Source organism: Dreissena polymorpha, chromosome 13 (assembly GCF_020536995.1).
Source record: "Dreissena polymorpha isolate Duluth1 chromosome 13, UMN_Dpol_1.0, whole genome shotgun sequence".
Classification (NCBI taxonomy): Eukaryota; Metazoa; Mollusca; class Bivalvia; order Myida; family Dreissenidae; genus Dreissena; species Dreissena polymorpha.
In genome coordinates this window covers 33,838,241-33,856,109 of record NC_068367.1, presented here as the reverse complement: position 1 = coordinate 33,856,109, position 17,869 = coordinate 33,838,241, and the positions used below count along the sequence as shown (strand labels likewise).

The 17,869-nt window shown below is 33.2% G+C and overlaps 3 protein-coding genes across 5 annotated transcripts in view; 1 reads left to right on the top strand and 2 right to left on the bottom strand.

Annotated features, from left to right (window-relative positions):
* Positions 1-17,869, top strand: part of LOC127855901 (bromodomain adjacent to zinc finger domain protein 2B-like) — a 364,850-nt gene that overhangs the window by 299,243 nt on the left and 47,738 nt on the right. The window lies entirely within an intron of this gene.
* LOC127855902 (uncharacterized) overlaps positions 1-17,869 on the bottom strand; it is a 328,965-nt gene that overhangs the window by 279,277 nt on the left and 31,819 nt on the right. The gene's annotated exons all lie outside the window — the stretch shown is intronic.
* Positions 6,151-16,295, bottom strand: LOC127855907 (succinate dehydrogenase cytochrome b560 subunit, mitochondrial-like). Its single transcript, XM_052391822.1, has 6 exons — positions 16,212-16,295; positions 15,922-15,975; positions 13,872-13,991; positions 13,419-13,480; positions 10,460-10,626; positions 6,151-7,395 (listed from the first exon to the last, which is right to left on the bottom strand). Exons 1-6 carry the CDS (start codon positions 16,226-16,228, stop codon positions 7,291-7,293), a joined length of 525 nt encoding a protein of 174 aa, XP_052247782.1. The 5' UTR covers positions 16,229-16,295; the 3' UTR covers positions 6,151-7,290.

Below are 17,869 nucleotides of genomic sequence, written 5' to 3'. Positions count from 1 at the left end.
ATGAGGTCACTCAGTGCATTTCAAGCATTAAGCATGGTGTCTTCTCTATATATATATATAATTGAAGTAGTTTTCATCTGATCTTCACTGAATTTCGTCAGATGTTACGTCTAAATGATATCTAGGTTAAGTTCAAATATGGGTCATGCCGGGTCAATAACTAGGTCTCGAGGTCACTTAGTGCATTTCAAGCATTGAGCATGGTGTCCAAAACCTTGGAACAGGCGTATCTTGTGACAGTTTGGCACTCTTGTTCCACTTTAAAAGGCAAATTGTTATATGCTGGTTAGAAATTTTTGGTAATTGATACTTTTACTCAAAGAGGCTATGTTTATACTATAAGTGTTTAATTTATAGATGACATGTAAGATGTATATACTAATTAGATTGATAAAAGGTCTAATTTTGTCCTTGTAATACAATGCATCGGTATTTAAGTTCACATGTTTTTTTCCACATTAAAAGTAAATTGTTACATGCTTGTTAGTAATTTTTGTTCATGCATAGACAATTTTTATACTATAATTGTTTTTTGTATCAGTATTTTTTTAAAAGATGTTTATGCTCATAAGATTGATATAATATCTAACTCATATTACAAATCATAGGTACAGTACTTCACATATGTAACATGGCCACTGGTGGTTTTACGTATTTTATCAGCTTCGCAATCTGTCTCTCCATTCTTTCTATCCATCCATTTTACTGTTAGTTTGAATTTGAACATATCAAATGTTTTAAATGTATTTTGTTTTATTGACAAATCCGAGATATTTCGTATTCATTTGTTTATGAATGTGATTGTTAATATTCATGTAATGGTTTAGTTGGTGATAATACTGTTTTTGGATATAATACTTTAATTTTAATTAGTATTCACGCTAAATATTTTAGCCAAATAGCCCTTCGGGCTAATTCGATGGAATTTTGAATAGCCCGAAGACATGTTCAATAGCCCGAGGAGGTCAATTTAAATTTTATGACTTTTTTGGCCAGGAACACCAAAATAGTTATTAACAATCAGAAAATCTACTTCCATTAGTAAAAACAGATGCATGTGATTACAGTAATAAAGGGTATAATGTTTCCTTTTGAAATGCATTTTATACAAAATGCACCAGATAATTATGCTGTTTATTGTAACTTTATTATTTCACATGTTCTCATTCAATGATTCCATTAATCAGTTTGACCGGTGTTTTGTTTTATTTTAAAGCGAATTATTATCATGTTTAAAAAATATCCGAAAAACTTCAAAAATACATCAGCCTATTAAAATAACAGATTATTATCGTATTATTACTAGGACAATCGCCGGTGAATTTCTGAATTGTCGGCATGTGACTTCAGAACAAAAGGCCACTGGGTGTGTTAATTGCCCAATCTACAAGTGACAATGTCTGCTTCTTTAATTTACTCCCGATGTTTTGATAAGCATGTGTCAACCGTGAAAAGTATTGTATATTCGTAAACAGATTATAAGTAGCAAAATAGGTCACGTAGCAGAACGAGATTACAAAATAAACGAAAGTACTACAATTATTAATAATACATTAAAAAAACTTATTCTAATGCGCAAAAATAATTGATTAAAACACATGGAAACCTACCTGTAATAAGTATCAATTTGTTTTAACCCAATGCGTACAATATCCCTTACAGACTCTTTAATTTTTATTGAAAAAATTACTTGTCCATTTTTCATGAATTATAAATACATTTTCGGAAAACGCTTCTCAAATTAAATACGCTTCTAGATTGGTCATTATTTTAAAACATTACGAAGTGCCCGATGCGCGAACATCCCGGAACGTGATCTACACATGTTCAGTTTGAATAACCTCATCTTGGTTGGGCGTCAATTGCATCATTACTTTAAATAGCAACATACCCGGATGCTTACACGACAGTTTAGAAAAATGGCGGCCGCATGCTTTAAAACGTCATTTTAGGCATTTAAATAGCAAATTTAAACGTGCTTCTTAAAAACGCGTATAAATCAGGTTATTGATATGACGCTCAAATATTTAATCGACCGATCGGGCTATTTTATTAGCATTTAGGATCGACCGACCGGCCCAAGAATCGACTCGGGCTTCGGGCTTATAGGCTAATTCGAAGACTTAAATATAATAATAAATTAAATATTAAATATTATTTAAATCAATTAATTTAAAAATATATATAATATATAATAATATATAATATAAAATATTAATATAAATATTAATTAAATTAATTAAATAAATTTATAATTAAACATGTTAGCTATTTTATAGTGCTTTATATTGCATTATTTGTCACATAAATATATTTTGCACATGTTTATAGTAATTTTATAAAACATTTTAGACAAAATGATTTGCTGGTGATTTGTTTTATTATATCAAATGATCAGTATATTTTTATAACATTTGTTTAAAATGAGTGGTAAATTTAATTCTGTGAGGGTTTTTTTTATTACATAAAAACTTGTCATTAATCCTCATTTCCAACACATTTATTTGTCTTCTATGTTTTATCTGATGCAGCAAATGGAAGCTTATTTAACCCTTTCCCCATCAGAAACAAAATGAAAATGGCTTTTTCAATCAGAACAGCCTGCAAGTAACACTCAGTCTGTTCAGGTTTAATGCTGTTTGCTGCCCATCAGTATCTAAGGATTGGAAATGAAGCCTTTAAAAATAAAACTTGAATCAAGTAAGAAAGGTCTTTAATTTAATTTAAGTTTCTAAGTGACTGCAAATGCGTCAAAATACGTATCGAAGTTGTTAAGGGTTAATTAAGTGAGAATTATATTAATCTAAACCACTTTAATGTGTATAAATGACTATTAGGTATAGATTACACTTTCAAAAGCCAGCCGATATACTTTAACTGAATGGGCAATACCAGAAAAGAAAAGCTTCATCTGCTGAATATTAACTCGATTTTAGTACATAGTGAATGGCATGTGTAAATTAAACAATTAAGTTAAAAATTGTGATAACTAACACGATGACTAATATGTTTGTTTTGTGCAGCTATTTCACAAGCTAATTGAAAAATGCAGTTTAATAAGAACAGTGCTGGAGTTTTAGTGTGATTACCAAGCACAAAGTCAACTTGAATCCTGTACAAAAACTAATATAAATTAGGTTTGTAAAAATAGTGACTAAAAATACCAATGCCCAACTTTGTCATGCGAATTGCAGCCTCAAAGGCACATAACTTAGAAATAAACGGATCACTGCTCAAGAACAATTCTTATACTATCGTAACTTCCTAGTGACGTTGGTTTATTTACTATTTTCACTAGAATCGCTTGAGAAATGTTAAAGTGGTTTGCTCCTAAAACTTACAAAATGTTATGCATCTGCCTTAATTGAATGGCAATTAACAATTAATGAAACAAGTGGATCTCAGGGCATAACAGTGTCTAGAACATCAACACTTCAGGGCTATTTAAATGTCAAGATTAAATTCCTCGCTAGAGGACTTTTGAAGTATTTTACTCTAAAAACATAAAAAATTATGCCTCTGCCATACAAACAGCTAGTGTCAAGTGCACATATTTTACAAACACATGTGTGAATCAATGCACATTAAAAAAGTGTCTTGCTCTTTAAACTTCAGGATGGTGACATAAATCAAGTGTGATTTCAATAGCTTGAGAGACACAGAAAAACTGCTCCATAACTGTAGACATTTTTTGCCTAACACACCAAAAGAATGACAAACCAACTGGCCGCCCATACAAGTCCAATATACTCCCAGTCAAAACTTTGTTTGTGTGGTATAACTGATACATTTATCATAAAAGAATTTGGCCATTTAATGTTAAAGTTTTTTGCCATTGATCATAATAGTATTTTGCCATTTATCATAATAGTATTTTGTCATTTATCATTATAGTATTTTGCAAAATATCATAATAGTATTTGGCCATTTATCAAAATAGTATTGGGCCATTTATCTTAAAAGTATTTAGTCTTTTTTCATAAAAGTATTTGGCCTTTTATCATAATAGTATTTAGTATTTCATCATAAAAGTATTTGTCCATTTATCATTATAACATTTGGTCATTGATCATAATAGTATTTGACCATTTATCACAATATTATTTGGCCTTTTGTCATAATAGTATTTGATAATTTATTTAATAGTTTTTGGCGATTGATCATTATAGTAAACAAGAGCACCACATAACGGGTGCCACACTCGGCTGCGAAAGCTTGTCAGATTATTTTTATTTTAGAGGTAACAGTGACCTTGACCTTTGACCTAGTGACCCAACAAGAGATGTGTTTGTCAGAAACACACGCCCCCCTACTGCGCAGCATTTAAATAAAATTTCTATTTATCATTTGGCAGATATAGAAATCATCTATCTTTAAAGGTTATTACTCCCCTTGAATTTTGTCCAATCCAACTGTGGGGAGAGGGTGGGGTGGGGTGGGGAGGGTCTCACAGTCAATTATGACCATGTCAGACATCACTGACAACCAAGGCCTGTGGTTTAAAAGAGATCATAGCCAGATTTGATCATGTATCTATGGACATAAGTCCACAGGTATGTAATGAACATCAAAGAAATTATAATTATATCATTTAAAAAAACGTTGACAATTCAATCATTTGGGTTATAAATAATCAAAATAATAAATCTGTACAGTAACTGTGAAAAGAACTTCTTGGTAAGGAAATATTTAATATGAGATTTATATTTATATAAATTACTTCCCTTGAAAATAATTGTCTGTAACAAATCTCTATTTTTAGAAGCAAATAATTAAAAGCCACTACCGTGACTGTAGATTTACCACTCAAAATGTGCAGCTCCATGAGATGCACATGCATGCCAAATATATAAAGTGACTATGTTCAATATTAAATACTTTTCTCCCTTTTTAAAGCTTATTACTTCCCTTAAATCTGTATCTTTTACCGTAGACCGTAAAGGATGACCTTGACCTTTTACCACAATGTGTTTGTCAAAAACTCAATGCCACCTGTGTGTGTTTCAGAGTTTATTTACAGGTCCTACTGGCCTCTTCACGAGGTTACGGTAGCCCGACCTGAATGCCACCTACTGCGCTGCTTTGATTTATTTAACAAAAATATATACCTGGGCAGGTCAGAAAACTATGTCCATTTAAAGCTTATTACTTCCCTTTACTTTGTTTTTTGCACCCTAGACCGTGAAGGATGATGTTCACCTTGAAATTTTACCACTCAAAATGTGCAGCTTCATGAGATACACATGCATGCCAAATATCAATATGCTATCTTCAATATTTAAAAAGTTATGGCCAATGTTAAGGTTTTAGCACGACGCCTACGACGGACGACGAGCTGGCTATGACAATAGCTTGGGTTTTCTCCAAAAACAGCCTCGCTAAAAATTAGGCCATTTATCTTAATATTTTTGGGCCTTTTATTATAAAAGTATTTGGTCATTTATCCTAATAGTATTTAGCTACTTTTCATAACAGTATTTGTCCATTTATCATTATAACATTTGGTCGTTGATGATTATATTATTTGACCATTTATCAAAATAGTATTCGGCCATTTATTATAATAGTATTAGGCCATTGATCATTATAGTATTTGGCCATTTATCATAAGAGTATTTGGCCATTTACCATAATAGTATTTGGCCATTTATCATAATACTATTCGGCCATGTTTCGTAATAGTGTATGGCCGTTTATCATAGTATTTGGCCATTTATCATAATAGTATTTGGTCATGGATCAGAATAGTATTTGGCAATTGATCATGATAGTATTTGGCCATTTATCATAATAGTATTTGACCATTGATCATAATAGTAGTTGACCAATTATCACAATAGTCTTTAGTGATTATCATAATAGTATTTGGCCATTTATCATAATATTATTTGACCATTTATCCTATTAGTATTGGGCCATTTATCATAACAGTATTTGGCTGTAATAGTATTGGGTCATTTATCATAACAGTATTTTCTATTTATCAGAATAGTATTTGGCCATTTATTGTTATAGTATTTGGCCATTTATCATTATAGTATAAGGCCATTTCTTAGCGCATAATTGTCTGGACCAGTTTCATACGTTTGATCTTTAAGAAAGACTACAGGTATTTAATCCAGAGATACAATAACAACACAACACAGGAACTACCTAACAACTTTATATGGTTCAAACATTCACTTGTACTATAAATAATATTATCTCTGTAATACTGACTCATAGGCATCAAGTAAATAAACAAAGAGGTATGTGACAATATGTATAGCATGTATACTCCCTGAATGAATGTCAGCAAATTTGTAAAATGCAATACTTGTGCTACAAAATTGCTCTATGCAATTTTTGTACAAGATATTATCACGAGATTTAGTTGCCATAACCATAAACAAGTACATCAATAAAAAAATAATATCAGTGTAGAGACAAATTGAAAATTACCGGTATGTATAAATCAAATAATAATATATGAAAATGCAAGCATAAATTCATATAAACAAATAAGAAAATATAACCGTTTACATTTGGTGCCAATAAAATATAACATAATATTATACAGATTTCAAATAATACAATGTTTAAATTCATTATTTTAATCCACTAACCCAAATAATTATAAGTAAAACTGGTAATCATCATGTTAAATATTTGCTAGCCTGACCATCATAAAAACCTTGCTCTGGGAATACTTGGCTAATCAATGCATATAAAGTGGTCTAATCAATGCATATAAAGTGGTGTAATCAATGCATATAAAGTGGTCTAATCAATGCATATAAAGTGGTCTAATCAATGCATATAAAGTGGTCTAATCAATGCATATAAAGTGGTCTAATCAATGCATATAAAGTGGTCTAATCAATGCATATAAAGTGGTCTAATCAATGCATATAAAGTGGTCTAATCAATGCATATAAAGTGGTCAAATCAATGCATATAAAGTGGTCCAATCAATGCATATAAAGTGCCATCACAGGTTAGCTTGTTACTCTTTACACGATAATCATCTCTCCACTTTAATTGCATTTTCATAAGGAGGCCTCTTTTTAGGGATAACCAATTAAGACGGAAAGAGATGTCCCTGATTAGCCTGTGCGCACTGCAAAGGCTATTCTGGGACGACACTTTACGGTCATGCATGAATCCCAGTTTTCCAAGAACACGTCTCATTATGTACACATATCTGATTTTTACTGTTCTAGACCACATTAAATTTCCGTATCTCATAGTCATAGCAAAGACTGATAGGGTGAAAATTATCTCCACAAAGTCTTGAGCAATATTCCTAGGTTACAGACACATAAGCCCAGCCGTTGTGAGGAGTGTAGCTGCTAGCAAGGCATAGCCGGTCTGGTAAAGCTGCTCAGTCGAGTAGCCCTTTCCTGTGTCCCATACCTGGAATTGAAGAACTACCACATTAAGTTTCACTTGAAACACATTTATTTAAGCTTGATTGAAGTGAAAGTGGCTAGTCTAAAGGTTATTGAAACACTCAAGAGTCCCGAGTCTGTATCCTGGGTAGAACCAGTACTTGGTGTCTTTGGGATAGATCTAAGAACGCTCCCACAATTGGGATCACACCCATGACCTCCCAGTTACTAGGCCGTTACTTCCACATGGCGACCCCTTCAACCACATTGCACAAACCTACCCAAATTTAAACCACGTGAATCCTTTGTACGGATGAATTTCAGATCAAATTTTATAATGTTTAATCTTCATATATACAATTTTTGATACAACACCTGTAATTGTACTGGTCCCCGGGCTAGATCAGTTGAGTAAGAGATAATTGATACAGGTAGCTGAGAGTGTGAATTGCATCCTGACATTATACATTTTGTTGGCATTAATGATAACCCATTCACACATAACTTATGTGACATGGCTGGGAATAAAACCCACTATCCATTGATACTTTACTACCCCGGTATTGATTTTCTTTCTCGATTAATTTTTGCAACAATATCACTAATTTCATATGATACAATTAACGTACAAAAACTGGGTTTTGAAGACATAAAAATTATACAATTATGCTGTCATGTGATATTGTCTAAGAAGCATATTTAATTGTATTATAAAACAAGTATAACATTATATATTTATTATGTTTTATAGGTATAAAACAAGAATTAAAAAAAAGAAAGAAACAAGAAATTTTTTCGTCAGAAACACAATGCCCCCTATTGCGCCGCTTTGAAATAAAAAAAAATTGACTTTGGACCTTGAAGGATAACCTTGACCTTGAACTTCCACTACTCAAAATGTGCAGCTTCATGAGATACACATGCATGCCAGATATCAAGTTGACCCTACCGGGGGCATAAAAACAAGACATGTGTTAGTCAGAAACACAATGCCCCCTACTGCGCCGCTTTGAAATAAAATTTCTATTTATCATTTGGAAGGTATAGAAATCATCTCCCTTTAAAGCTTATTACTTCAGTTGGATTTGGTCCAATTCAACCGGGGGGGGGGTTCTTTAGACAGTCAAAAATGACCAAGTCAGACATCACTGACAACCAAGGCCTGTGGTTTATCAAAGAGATCATAGCCAGATTTCATCATGTACCTATGGACATAAGTCCACAGGTATGTTATGAACCCTACCATTCACAAATTAGTACAGGAAAGAAAGGATAATAATATCATTTAAAAAATAACCTTTGACAAATCAATCATTTCAGTTATAAATAATCAAAATAAAAAATCTGTACAGTAACTGTGAAAAGAACTTAAATTCTTGTTAAGGAAATATATAATCAGAGATTTATAATTATATAAATTACTTCCCTTGAAAATAATTGTCTCTAACAAATCCCTATTGTTAGTAGCAAATAATTAAAAGCCACTACTGTGACTGTAGATTCACCACTCAAAACGTGCAGCTCCATGAGATACACATGCATGCCAAATATCAAGTTGGTATGTTCAGTATTGAATAATTATCTCCCTTTAAAGCTTATTACTTCCCTTGGATTTGTATTTTTGACCTTGAAGGATGACCTTGACCTTTTACCACGATGTGTTTGTCAGAAACACAATGCCGCCTACTGCGCCGCTTTGATTTATTTAACAAAAATATATAATTTGGCAGGTCAGATAATTATGTCCATTTAAAGCTTATTACTTCCCTTGGATTTGGTTTTTTGACCCCGTGACCTAGTATTTATCCCGGCATGACCCATATTCGAACTTGACCTAGATATTGTCTAGATACAACTTCTGACCAAGTTTCGTAAAGATCTAATGAAAACTTTTTGAATTAGAGAGCCGAAACGAAAAGTGTGACAGACTGACAGACATACAGTGCAAAAACTATATACCCCCTTTTCTTGGAAAGGGGGCATAAAAATCTAATCCACAACTGGGCTCAAACCACTGATCCTCAGAGTAAAAGTCAAGCGCTCAAACCACTCAGCCATCCGTACTTGCATAGCCGGAGATGTATTTTAATTACACTATTTATAAGCAATCTTCGTAATGTCACAAAATATAACAATAGATCTCTCCAAATTATTCAAGCCTTTGGTGTTTGTAATTCTTTGTAATTGTCAATGTTTTTTTGTGTCAAATGATGCATATAATGGATATTTTAGATCATGGTAAATGTTCAGTATTACTATTTCCTTGCAAAAATCATAACATAACTACAACGAAAATTTGTGGAACTGAAACATTTGTTTTTAAATTTTGTCAATTTTCCTCAACGTGAAAATGTCCATTTATAAGAACATTGATAAGATCTTCTGTTCTTCAAGTTTTCAACAGACTGATTTATTATGTTATTTGGGTTCCAGCAAATCTTTATTGCATGGATCAATCCAGGATTTAACAAGATATGTGTTTGTCAGAAACACTATGTCCCCTTTTGAGCCGCTTTGAAGCTATATATTTGACCTTTGACCTTGAAGGATGACCTTGACCTTTCACCACTCAGAATGTGCAGCTCCATGACATACACATGTATGCCAAATATCAAGTTGCTATCTTCAATATTGCAAAAGTATTCATTAAATTAGCGATTTTGACCCAAATATTTGACTTTTGACCTTGAAGGATGACCTTGACCTTTCACCACTCAAAATGTGCAGCTATATGAGATACACATGCATGCCAAATATCAAGTTGCTATCTTGAATATTGCAAAAGTTATTGCAAATGTTAAAGTTGGGGCAAACAAACAAACACACAAACCAACAGACAGGGCAAAAACAATATGTCCCCCACTATAGTGGTGGGGGACATAAAAAGGCAAGATGTTGCTGAAAGAGGCACCTACAACTTCCTTCTAAAAAACTATCACATCTTTCTTCCTAAATTATAAAGCATAATTCACTCCCTTCGTGCAAAGATGTACCAGGTGATATTAAAATTTAATGTCACACCTTTTTGCACCGTTCGGGTGATATATTCTTTAAAACAAATAAGTGAACTAACTTCCCAATGTACTCACAAAATGTCTTATGCTGGCCCAGAAATGGAAACTGAAGCAGAAAGCCAGGTTCAGCTTGGCAAATGTAGCCCCACTCTGAACTAATGGACCAGAGTTCTGTAGAAGTGCATAATAACCCGCGAAATCCTTAGTGCCGAACAGGTAGATCATGGGCGCAGCAAAGAAAGCTGAAAATGGCATAAAAGACATTGAAATGTTAGGAATATTGATCATGTCTGATAGATACATAAAATGATTTTCAAAAACATAATAAACAAGAACTGCTTTAAAGTGAGTTTGTGAAACACAATGCCCCCGCAGCGCTTTGAAGCAGCACCACAGCAACCGGTATTTATATATAATAAGAGAAAATTGTTTAGTCCAAGGCCCATAACTTCGCAAACAAGAGCACCACATAACGGGTGCCACGCTAGGCTGTGAAAGCTTGTCAGATTAAAAAAAAAAAAATTAGAGGTCACAGTGACCTTGACCTTTGACCTAGTGACCCAAAAATGGGTGTGGCGTGTAGAACTCATCAAGGTGCATCTACATATGAAGTTTCAAAGCTGTAGGTGGAAGGACTTTGATTTTAGAGCCAATGTTAAAAACCTTTACAAACCTTGACACGGACGGCGGACACGACGAGCTGGCTATGACAATACCTCGGGTTTTCTCCGAAAACAGCCGAGCTAAAAATCAATGGACTGGAACAAAACTCACACTGCATCTTTAAGTCATGTAAGTGGACTTGCAAACCTAAAATTTACTAAATATCTGAAAGTGTTTCTAAAAAAACTTCTGAAAACGGTAATTAAAAAGAAAATTTCTTCAGTCAAAGGCCCATGACTTTGCCAAAAATCCAAACCTTTTTGGGTTGAAGTTACCGGTTTCACAAATGAAGCCTTGGTCTTGGACAACAAACCAAAATATTTAGCTCGTCTTTGAACAAAATTCATTCTTCAGGACAAGCTGATATGTTGTATTTTCGTGCCCTGTTGCAGTGCCTTGTCCCTTCTTAGAGAATTCCATTTTTCACAAATTTCAGAGGTTCGCAACACCAATATTTAGAAATTTGCAACTTCAGTTTTCACAATTTTAAACTTTGTGACTCAATCTTTTACAAGTTTGAAAAGTTTGTGAATCATTTTTTACTAATTGAGGGGGCAAAAGCCGTTTTACAAAAACCAGAAAAAAGCCCTGTCTAGGTACGATGACCTCTTATCAAACTCACATGTATTAGGAATAAGGAACTAATCCGATTTGCCCACATAAGAAGTGTATTTACTAACCTCTGCACCTACCAATCATATACATGTTAGTAGTTACTTATCAAAATTACATACCATGAATTATAACCAGATTTTTGTAAGTTTTAGGACAATTGTAATTAAGTGGGTTTGATCCTTGCTTGTGTGAGTTCAATCGATCTTCTTTGATGACACAAAGTGCTGGTTCTACCTAGGACAATAAATATCTCAAGAGCCTCTAGCACAATTTTACACTTTGAACGCTAAGTATGTTTACTTGACTTAAAGTTCTGGTTCTACCCAAAATATTAAATATCTCAAGAGCCTTTAGCACAATTTTACACTTTGAACGCTACCGTAATTACTTTATGTTTTCGAACACTCTAAGTTTTCGGACACCCCTTTTTTTAGCAAAAATAATTATTTTTCGTGACTCATAATTTTCGGACAAACAAGTTTTCGTCTATAATTAATGTCTCTAAGTTTTGGACAGTATATTTTACAGCGCTATTTTACCAAATTTCGGTCCTGTTTTCGATATCTAATGACACTTGGATCATGGGGTTTTACAACCAGATTAACATCATAAAACATGGCAAGTGCATACCTGAGGGCAACGGACCATTACATTTGCGTTATTGGGTAAATAACCTTGAAAACCAGTATTAAACAATGGTTTCGCCCGATAGCATAAGCGTTATGACAATTACCAGGGCTAGTGCCATTTCACAGTTCTATTATCTACCGCAATGGTACTACCCCTTCTCAGTAAAATAACCGTGACAAATATTAAACGCTTCAAAGTGTGATGCACCCTATTGCAAGTTTTAAGAACAATGGAAGGTGTTAGACAACAACTATCGGAAATGAACAAACAAAGAATTCATAGTTTGCTTTTTTATTGCGTTAATTACAGGTTCATACTAGCGAGTATCGGTACATCACATGCTCATCTTTGAACTCGTTGGTCAAAGTACAAAATTGTAGTAACTTTCTGTCAAATAAATTAAGCATTTAAAATTATTTAAAATGCAGTGCAAACATATATAACTGTAATTTATACTTTACAGCATGTTATTTTACAAGCACGTGCTATTACCGGTAGTCGTTGATACAACTGACGCTACACTTTGATTTTCGACTCTAAGTTTTCGGACACCTGTATTTTGTGAATATTTTTCGTATCTAAGTTTTTGGACACGAAAAAAAAAATTAGGTGTCCGAAAACAGACAGTAATTACGGTAAGTATGTTTACTTGACTTAAAGTTCTGGTTCTACCCAAAATATTAAATATCTCAAGAGACTTCAGCACAATTTTACACTTTGAACGCTGAGCATGTTTACTTGACTTAAAGTTATGGTTCTACCCAAAATCTTAAATATCTCATGAGACTCCAGCACAATTTTATACGTTAAACGCTAAGTATTTTTACTTGACCCAAAGTTCTGGTTCTACCCAAAATATTAAATATCTCATGAGACTCCAACACAATTTTACACTTTGAACGTTAAGTATGTTTACTTGACTCAGAGTTCTGGTTCTACCCTGGGCATTAAACATCTCAAGAGACTTCAGCACAATTTTACACTTTGAACACTAAGTATGTTTACTTGACTCAAATTGCTGGTTCTACCCAAAATATTAAATATCTCAAGAGCCTGAAGCACAATTTTACACGATGAACGCAGAAAATATATTCTATTAACTAAATCGTAATTGTTAACTACAAACCTCCTGTGACAATACTGGCCGTGATTCTATTTGATATCGACAACATCATAGGAATATGATATCTAAGAACAAAAAGTTACAGGGTTAAAATGAATGTTAATAAAATATAACAGCATGTCAAAAGAGATGTATGGGAGTAAAACTATAATACTTTACTTTTTATGTGGTGTTACTAACTTTCTTAGTTAATTTTAACAAAATCAGTTATACTTTTTGTAAGCAGATACAGAACATTGTCCATTTTTGGGAATAATCTATGTTTTGCCCAAATTTGCAGCAAAGTTTTATATTAAATATGTTATATTGTAAGTGGCTCAGTCTTTTTACACCCAAATTGTCTACAACAAATACACACTTGTTTTATCAGAGTCTATCACTATTAAATTGTTGAATTATTTCTGTAAAACAAATATTGTAAAAGCTTCAAACTTGACAAAACCTGCCATTTCTTACTTGTATATACTAAGATGTGGTGAAAGTGGTCTGTTTCTTTGACTGTTTTTCTTCCAATACTTGTCCATCTTCGTCCCAGCTTTCTCAGCTGATGTGGATGCTGATGTACAGGGAACCACACTGAAAATTGTTGTCACATTTCAAATTGCCTTCTTTAAACAAGCATTGATCTGGGAAAATAGGCTTGAGCATAAAGTGTTGTCCAGGGGAGGTATTCCAGAAACATCTTAAGTCATTTCTTAAATATTTTTACTAAAGTTAAAAATTACAATGTTTTGTATTTCTTTCCTCAATAAAGACATGCATGTTTTTTTGGTATTCCTCAAATAACATTGACATAATGATGTTATTTTGATGTAATTTTCGATGCCTAACTATTGCAGTATGAAATAAAACACTTCCCAATTTAAGGATAAAAATAAAATTTAACTTAAGATGCTTCTGGAATACCACTCCAGGATTAGACACCACTTTCTGGTTTTATTGTATTTTTTTATTAAAGGAAATCTCATGTTAAAAAAAATCATGTCTAGGCACACATGTGATTGACGAAAAAAGAAAAGTTCTAAAATACTGTATTTTTTTACAAGTATTAGTGTATATTGATTAAAATACCACGACTGGTATATTATATTACTTGAAACAAGAAATATCTTTAAAAAGATATACGGTGTTGATGTTTTAATGTTTTGCGACCAGTGAAAGGAGATGGAATGAAGCGACCATGTATTTTAATGAAGGTAATGAGTGATAATATATTTTAATGTCTTAACAAATAAAAATGAAGAACAAGAAGAGGTGAAATTGTATGTTTTATTGACAATAAGTATTGTAATGACTAAGTTTTCATAATTGAATGGGTAGTACATTAGTTTCAATAGAAAACGAAAACATATTCGCCACTGAAAAACAATGAACATGATGTTGGAAATAAAAAAAAGATAATGTGTTATTATGTGTACAGATGTTAGTAGAATGTAAACATAAAAGACTCAATATTGCAAGCATCATAGTGATATGATTTTTTTGCAGAAAAACAGAATTTTATATAAAAAATTAACAAAACAAAGTACAAAGAAACATATTTACACTAATAAACGCATTTATGGATTATAATAAATCAAAGACAGATACATTTCCAACACCTATATATTTCCTTAGTATCGCGAGCTACCGCTCCCAAACCCCCGGTTTGTCGATAGTGGCAAACAACTGCGTACCAGTAAAGTGCAACCTAGCCTGTTTTTGTAGTGTTTTTGTAGTGTGACCGCTAAGGCATGTGAACAATAGATTCTTTTAATTGAACAGACATGTGATTAATGCTATACTGCTTCGTAAACTAAGGAGAAACGTTTCGATGTTATTTTTAGAGGATGTTTTGTATTATGACAGTTTTAAATTTATTGTAATTTACATGTAATTTTCAATATATTCATATTTCAGTTCAAATGATATGCATCCAATGTTTTAGTATAGGAACCAGACTACCAATGTTTACGGTGATTTTAGTATTATTAGCCAATGCACAATTTGGATTTATTCATTTCGGACCTATCATGAATGAAGGTCATCTTAGGTCAAAAGTGACATTAAACAGCTATGCCGAAAAAGTTGTTAAATTTTCATGTTTTCAGTATATTAGGTAATAAATTTTACTAAGTACCCTGTAACTACGGTACTATAAATAACGCAAGTAGATTGATCATCATCGTCACATGGCAAACCCAGGACTGAAAATTGTGCATGGGTATTGAATTGTATATATTTTATATATAAAATGATCGATCTACTTGCGTTATTTATAGTGTATATCGTTATGTCACATAATTTTGTGAAATACTTTCGATTTCACATCATGAAATTTTATTACAGAATATACTGAAAATATAAACGTTTTTGTAATAAGGTAATATACCACTTGTGATATTTTAATCAAAATAAACTAATAATTGTAAACAAATACCAAGTTATGATGCAACTTATTCATCATAATTTTGATATAAAAGGCTTCCGATTTGCTGATTGTATTTGTTGAATTTAAATTGCTCACCATGTTTGAAGGCACGCCAACCTTCTAAACAGCTGTTGGTTATTTAGTCCAAGCCTGAAAATCAACATTATAAAATCAGAAACAAGACATCTTCTAAGTTCTTAATTGTAATGTCGTGTTGACATGACCTCCAACCAAAGTTACATAACGTGTATTTACTATTAATATTTCACTTTGATTCGCAGTTCTTATAACTGAGATTAAGAAACTGTTGATTTAAAGTTTTCGCACATTTGTTAAGGTTTTTTTCATTTAATTTTAAGACATGTTTAAGGATTAATAAACATTACCTCAACGCCGATGCCATTGCTGTTATGTTGACAGAGCGCACTTTCAGGTTACAATATAGTAAAAGAATGCGCTGAAAAGGTTTCATTCCACTATAAAATGGCAGAAAAAAAGGTGCAAAACCAGTCAATTTTTTATACAAGTGGAGTTCTTTCTTGCCAATCTCATGACTTGCCTTTGTGTTGTTTAAATCGATAAAGCTTAAAATGCCCTGGAAGAAAATGTATAGTTTAAGGTCTCTATGTTCAAAATAGTGCATGTTTAGACGTAAAAGTTGGCTTGTGTAAGAAAAATATGTGGCATATTGTGATATTGAGACCCGGCTTGAATAAATGTGATTCCGTTCGCCCTTGCTACGTGTTCCCCCTTTTAATGCACACCTCGTAAGGCTTATTGGGATTACAGCCCCAAAAAGCAGAAAGGTTGACACAATCAACGCCCTTTTGTTAAAAAGGCCGCTAATCTTACATCTTTGAACATCTATATTCATTATACGCAATGAAAATGGAAAATGGACCCGGGTGAACACGTAAAGAGGGTGAACTATGTGTGCGATATTAAATCAGAAAACCGGGAACCGTCAAGTTTGAAAAGCAGACGGCATGGTATGTGCAATGGTTTTAAAACTAGAACACGGTCGTCAAATGTACCACCAACTGATAATTATACATCGGAGCGAGATACACATTTGTAACGATGCTCAGGTATGACGAGGCAGCTGCCGCGACTTGAATTTTCGTACCAACAGCAAAATATTCGTTGTCAGACAATCGATTGTCAGGTAAATGCCAGTTGCTGCATAATGAAATTATTTACTGCAACTGCAGGAAACGTTTAAAAAAAGCATTAACCATCTTCGTCGGTTGTTTAAATTTGACCATGTTCAGTATGCAAAGCAAAGCGTGCCTTCTACTTCATTTGCGATACTGAATATAGAAGTGCCATATGTTCTCAGAAACGTGTTGCATATTAATTATTGCCCTTCAGTTCTAGTTTACGCAAATGTAGCTTTTATTCACTACTACATGTAGTTTGGGACGACAATTAAACCGAAGTTTTAGAATGAAGAGGAATTTCGGAGTTGACTTCAAAGTCTGTTCAACGCCGTCAGTAAAGCTCAATCGGTCGTTGTCGGCTTAGGTACTACTTACCGTATAGCAGCTACGTCTCTGCTTAAAAGTATCCCGTGTATCCTTAGGTTTAAAATAATGTACCACGGTTACGGAAAATATGCTTAAAGGCAACCGACTATACTCCTGGGTACTTTTTGGTATATTTTGCGTGTTCCCGTGGCGTCTTTTGTCGCGATTCCCCATACGAACGCATTATGAACCATATTCCGATTCTGTGTGTGTGTGTGTGTGGGGGGGTAACAATGATTAGTTTAAAACTAGTAAATAGCACATAACTCATACATACATTTTAACGAAAAGAAGGCAGTACAATTAATTGGTAGTTATTATAAAGAAATGATATACATACACTTTATTAGGTATTTAACGTATTTATTGTTACTGAAGCTCAAGGCGAGCACAATTCTTTTACAGAGGCATGCTCCCGCACCCATATAGTGCCTTTGCTAAAACTTGCCTCTTGCTACGCCAGAAATTTATATGCATTTCATCGCAATTTTTCCGTTTCTCTGGCCAAACGCCAAGAA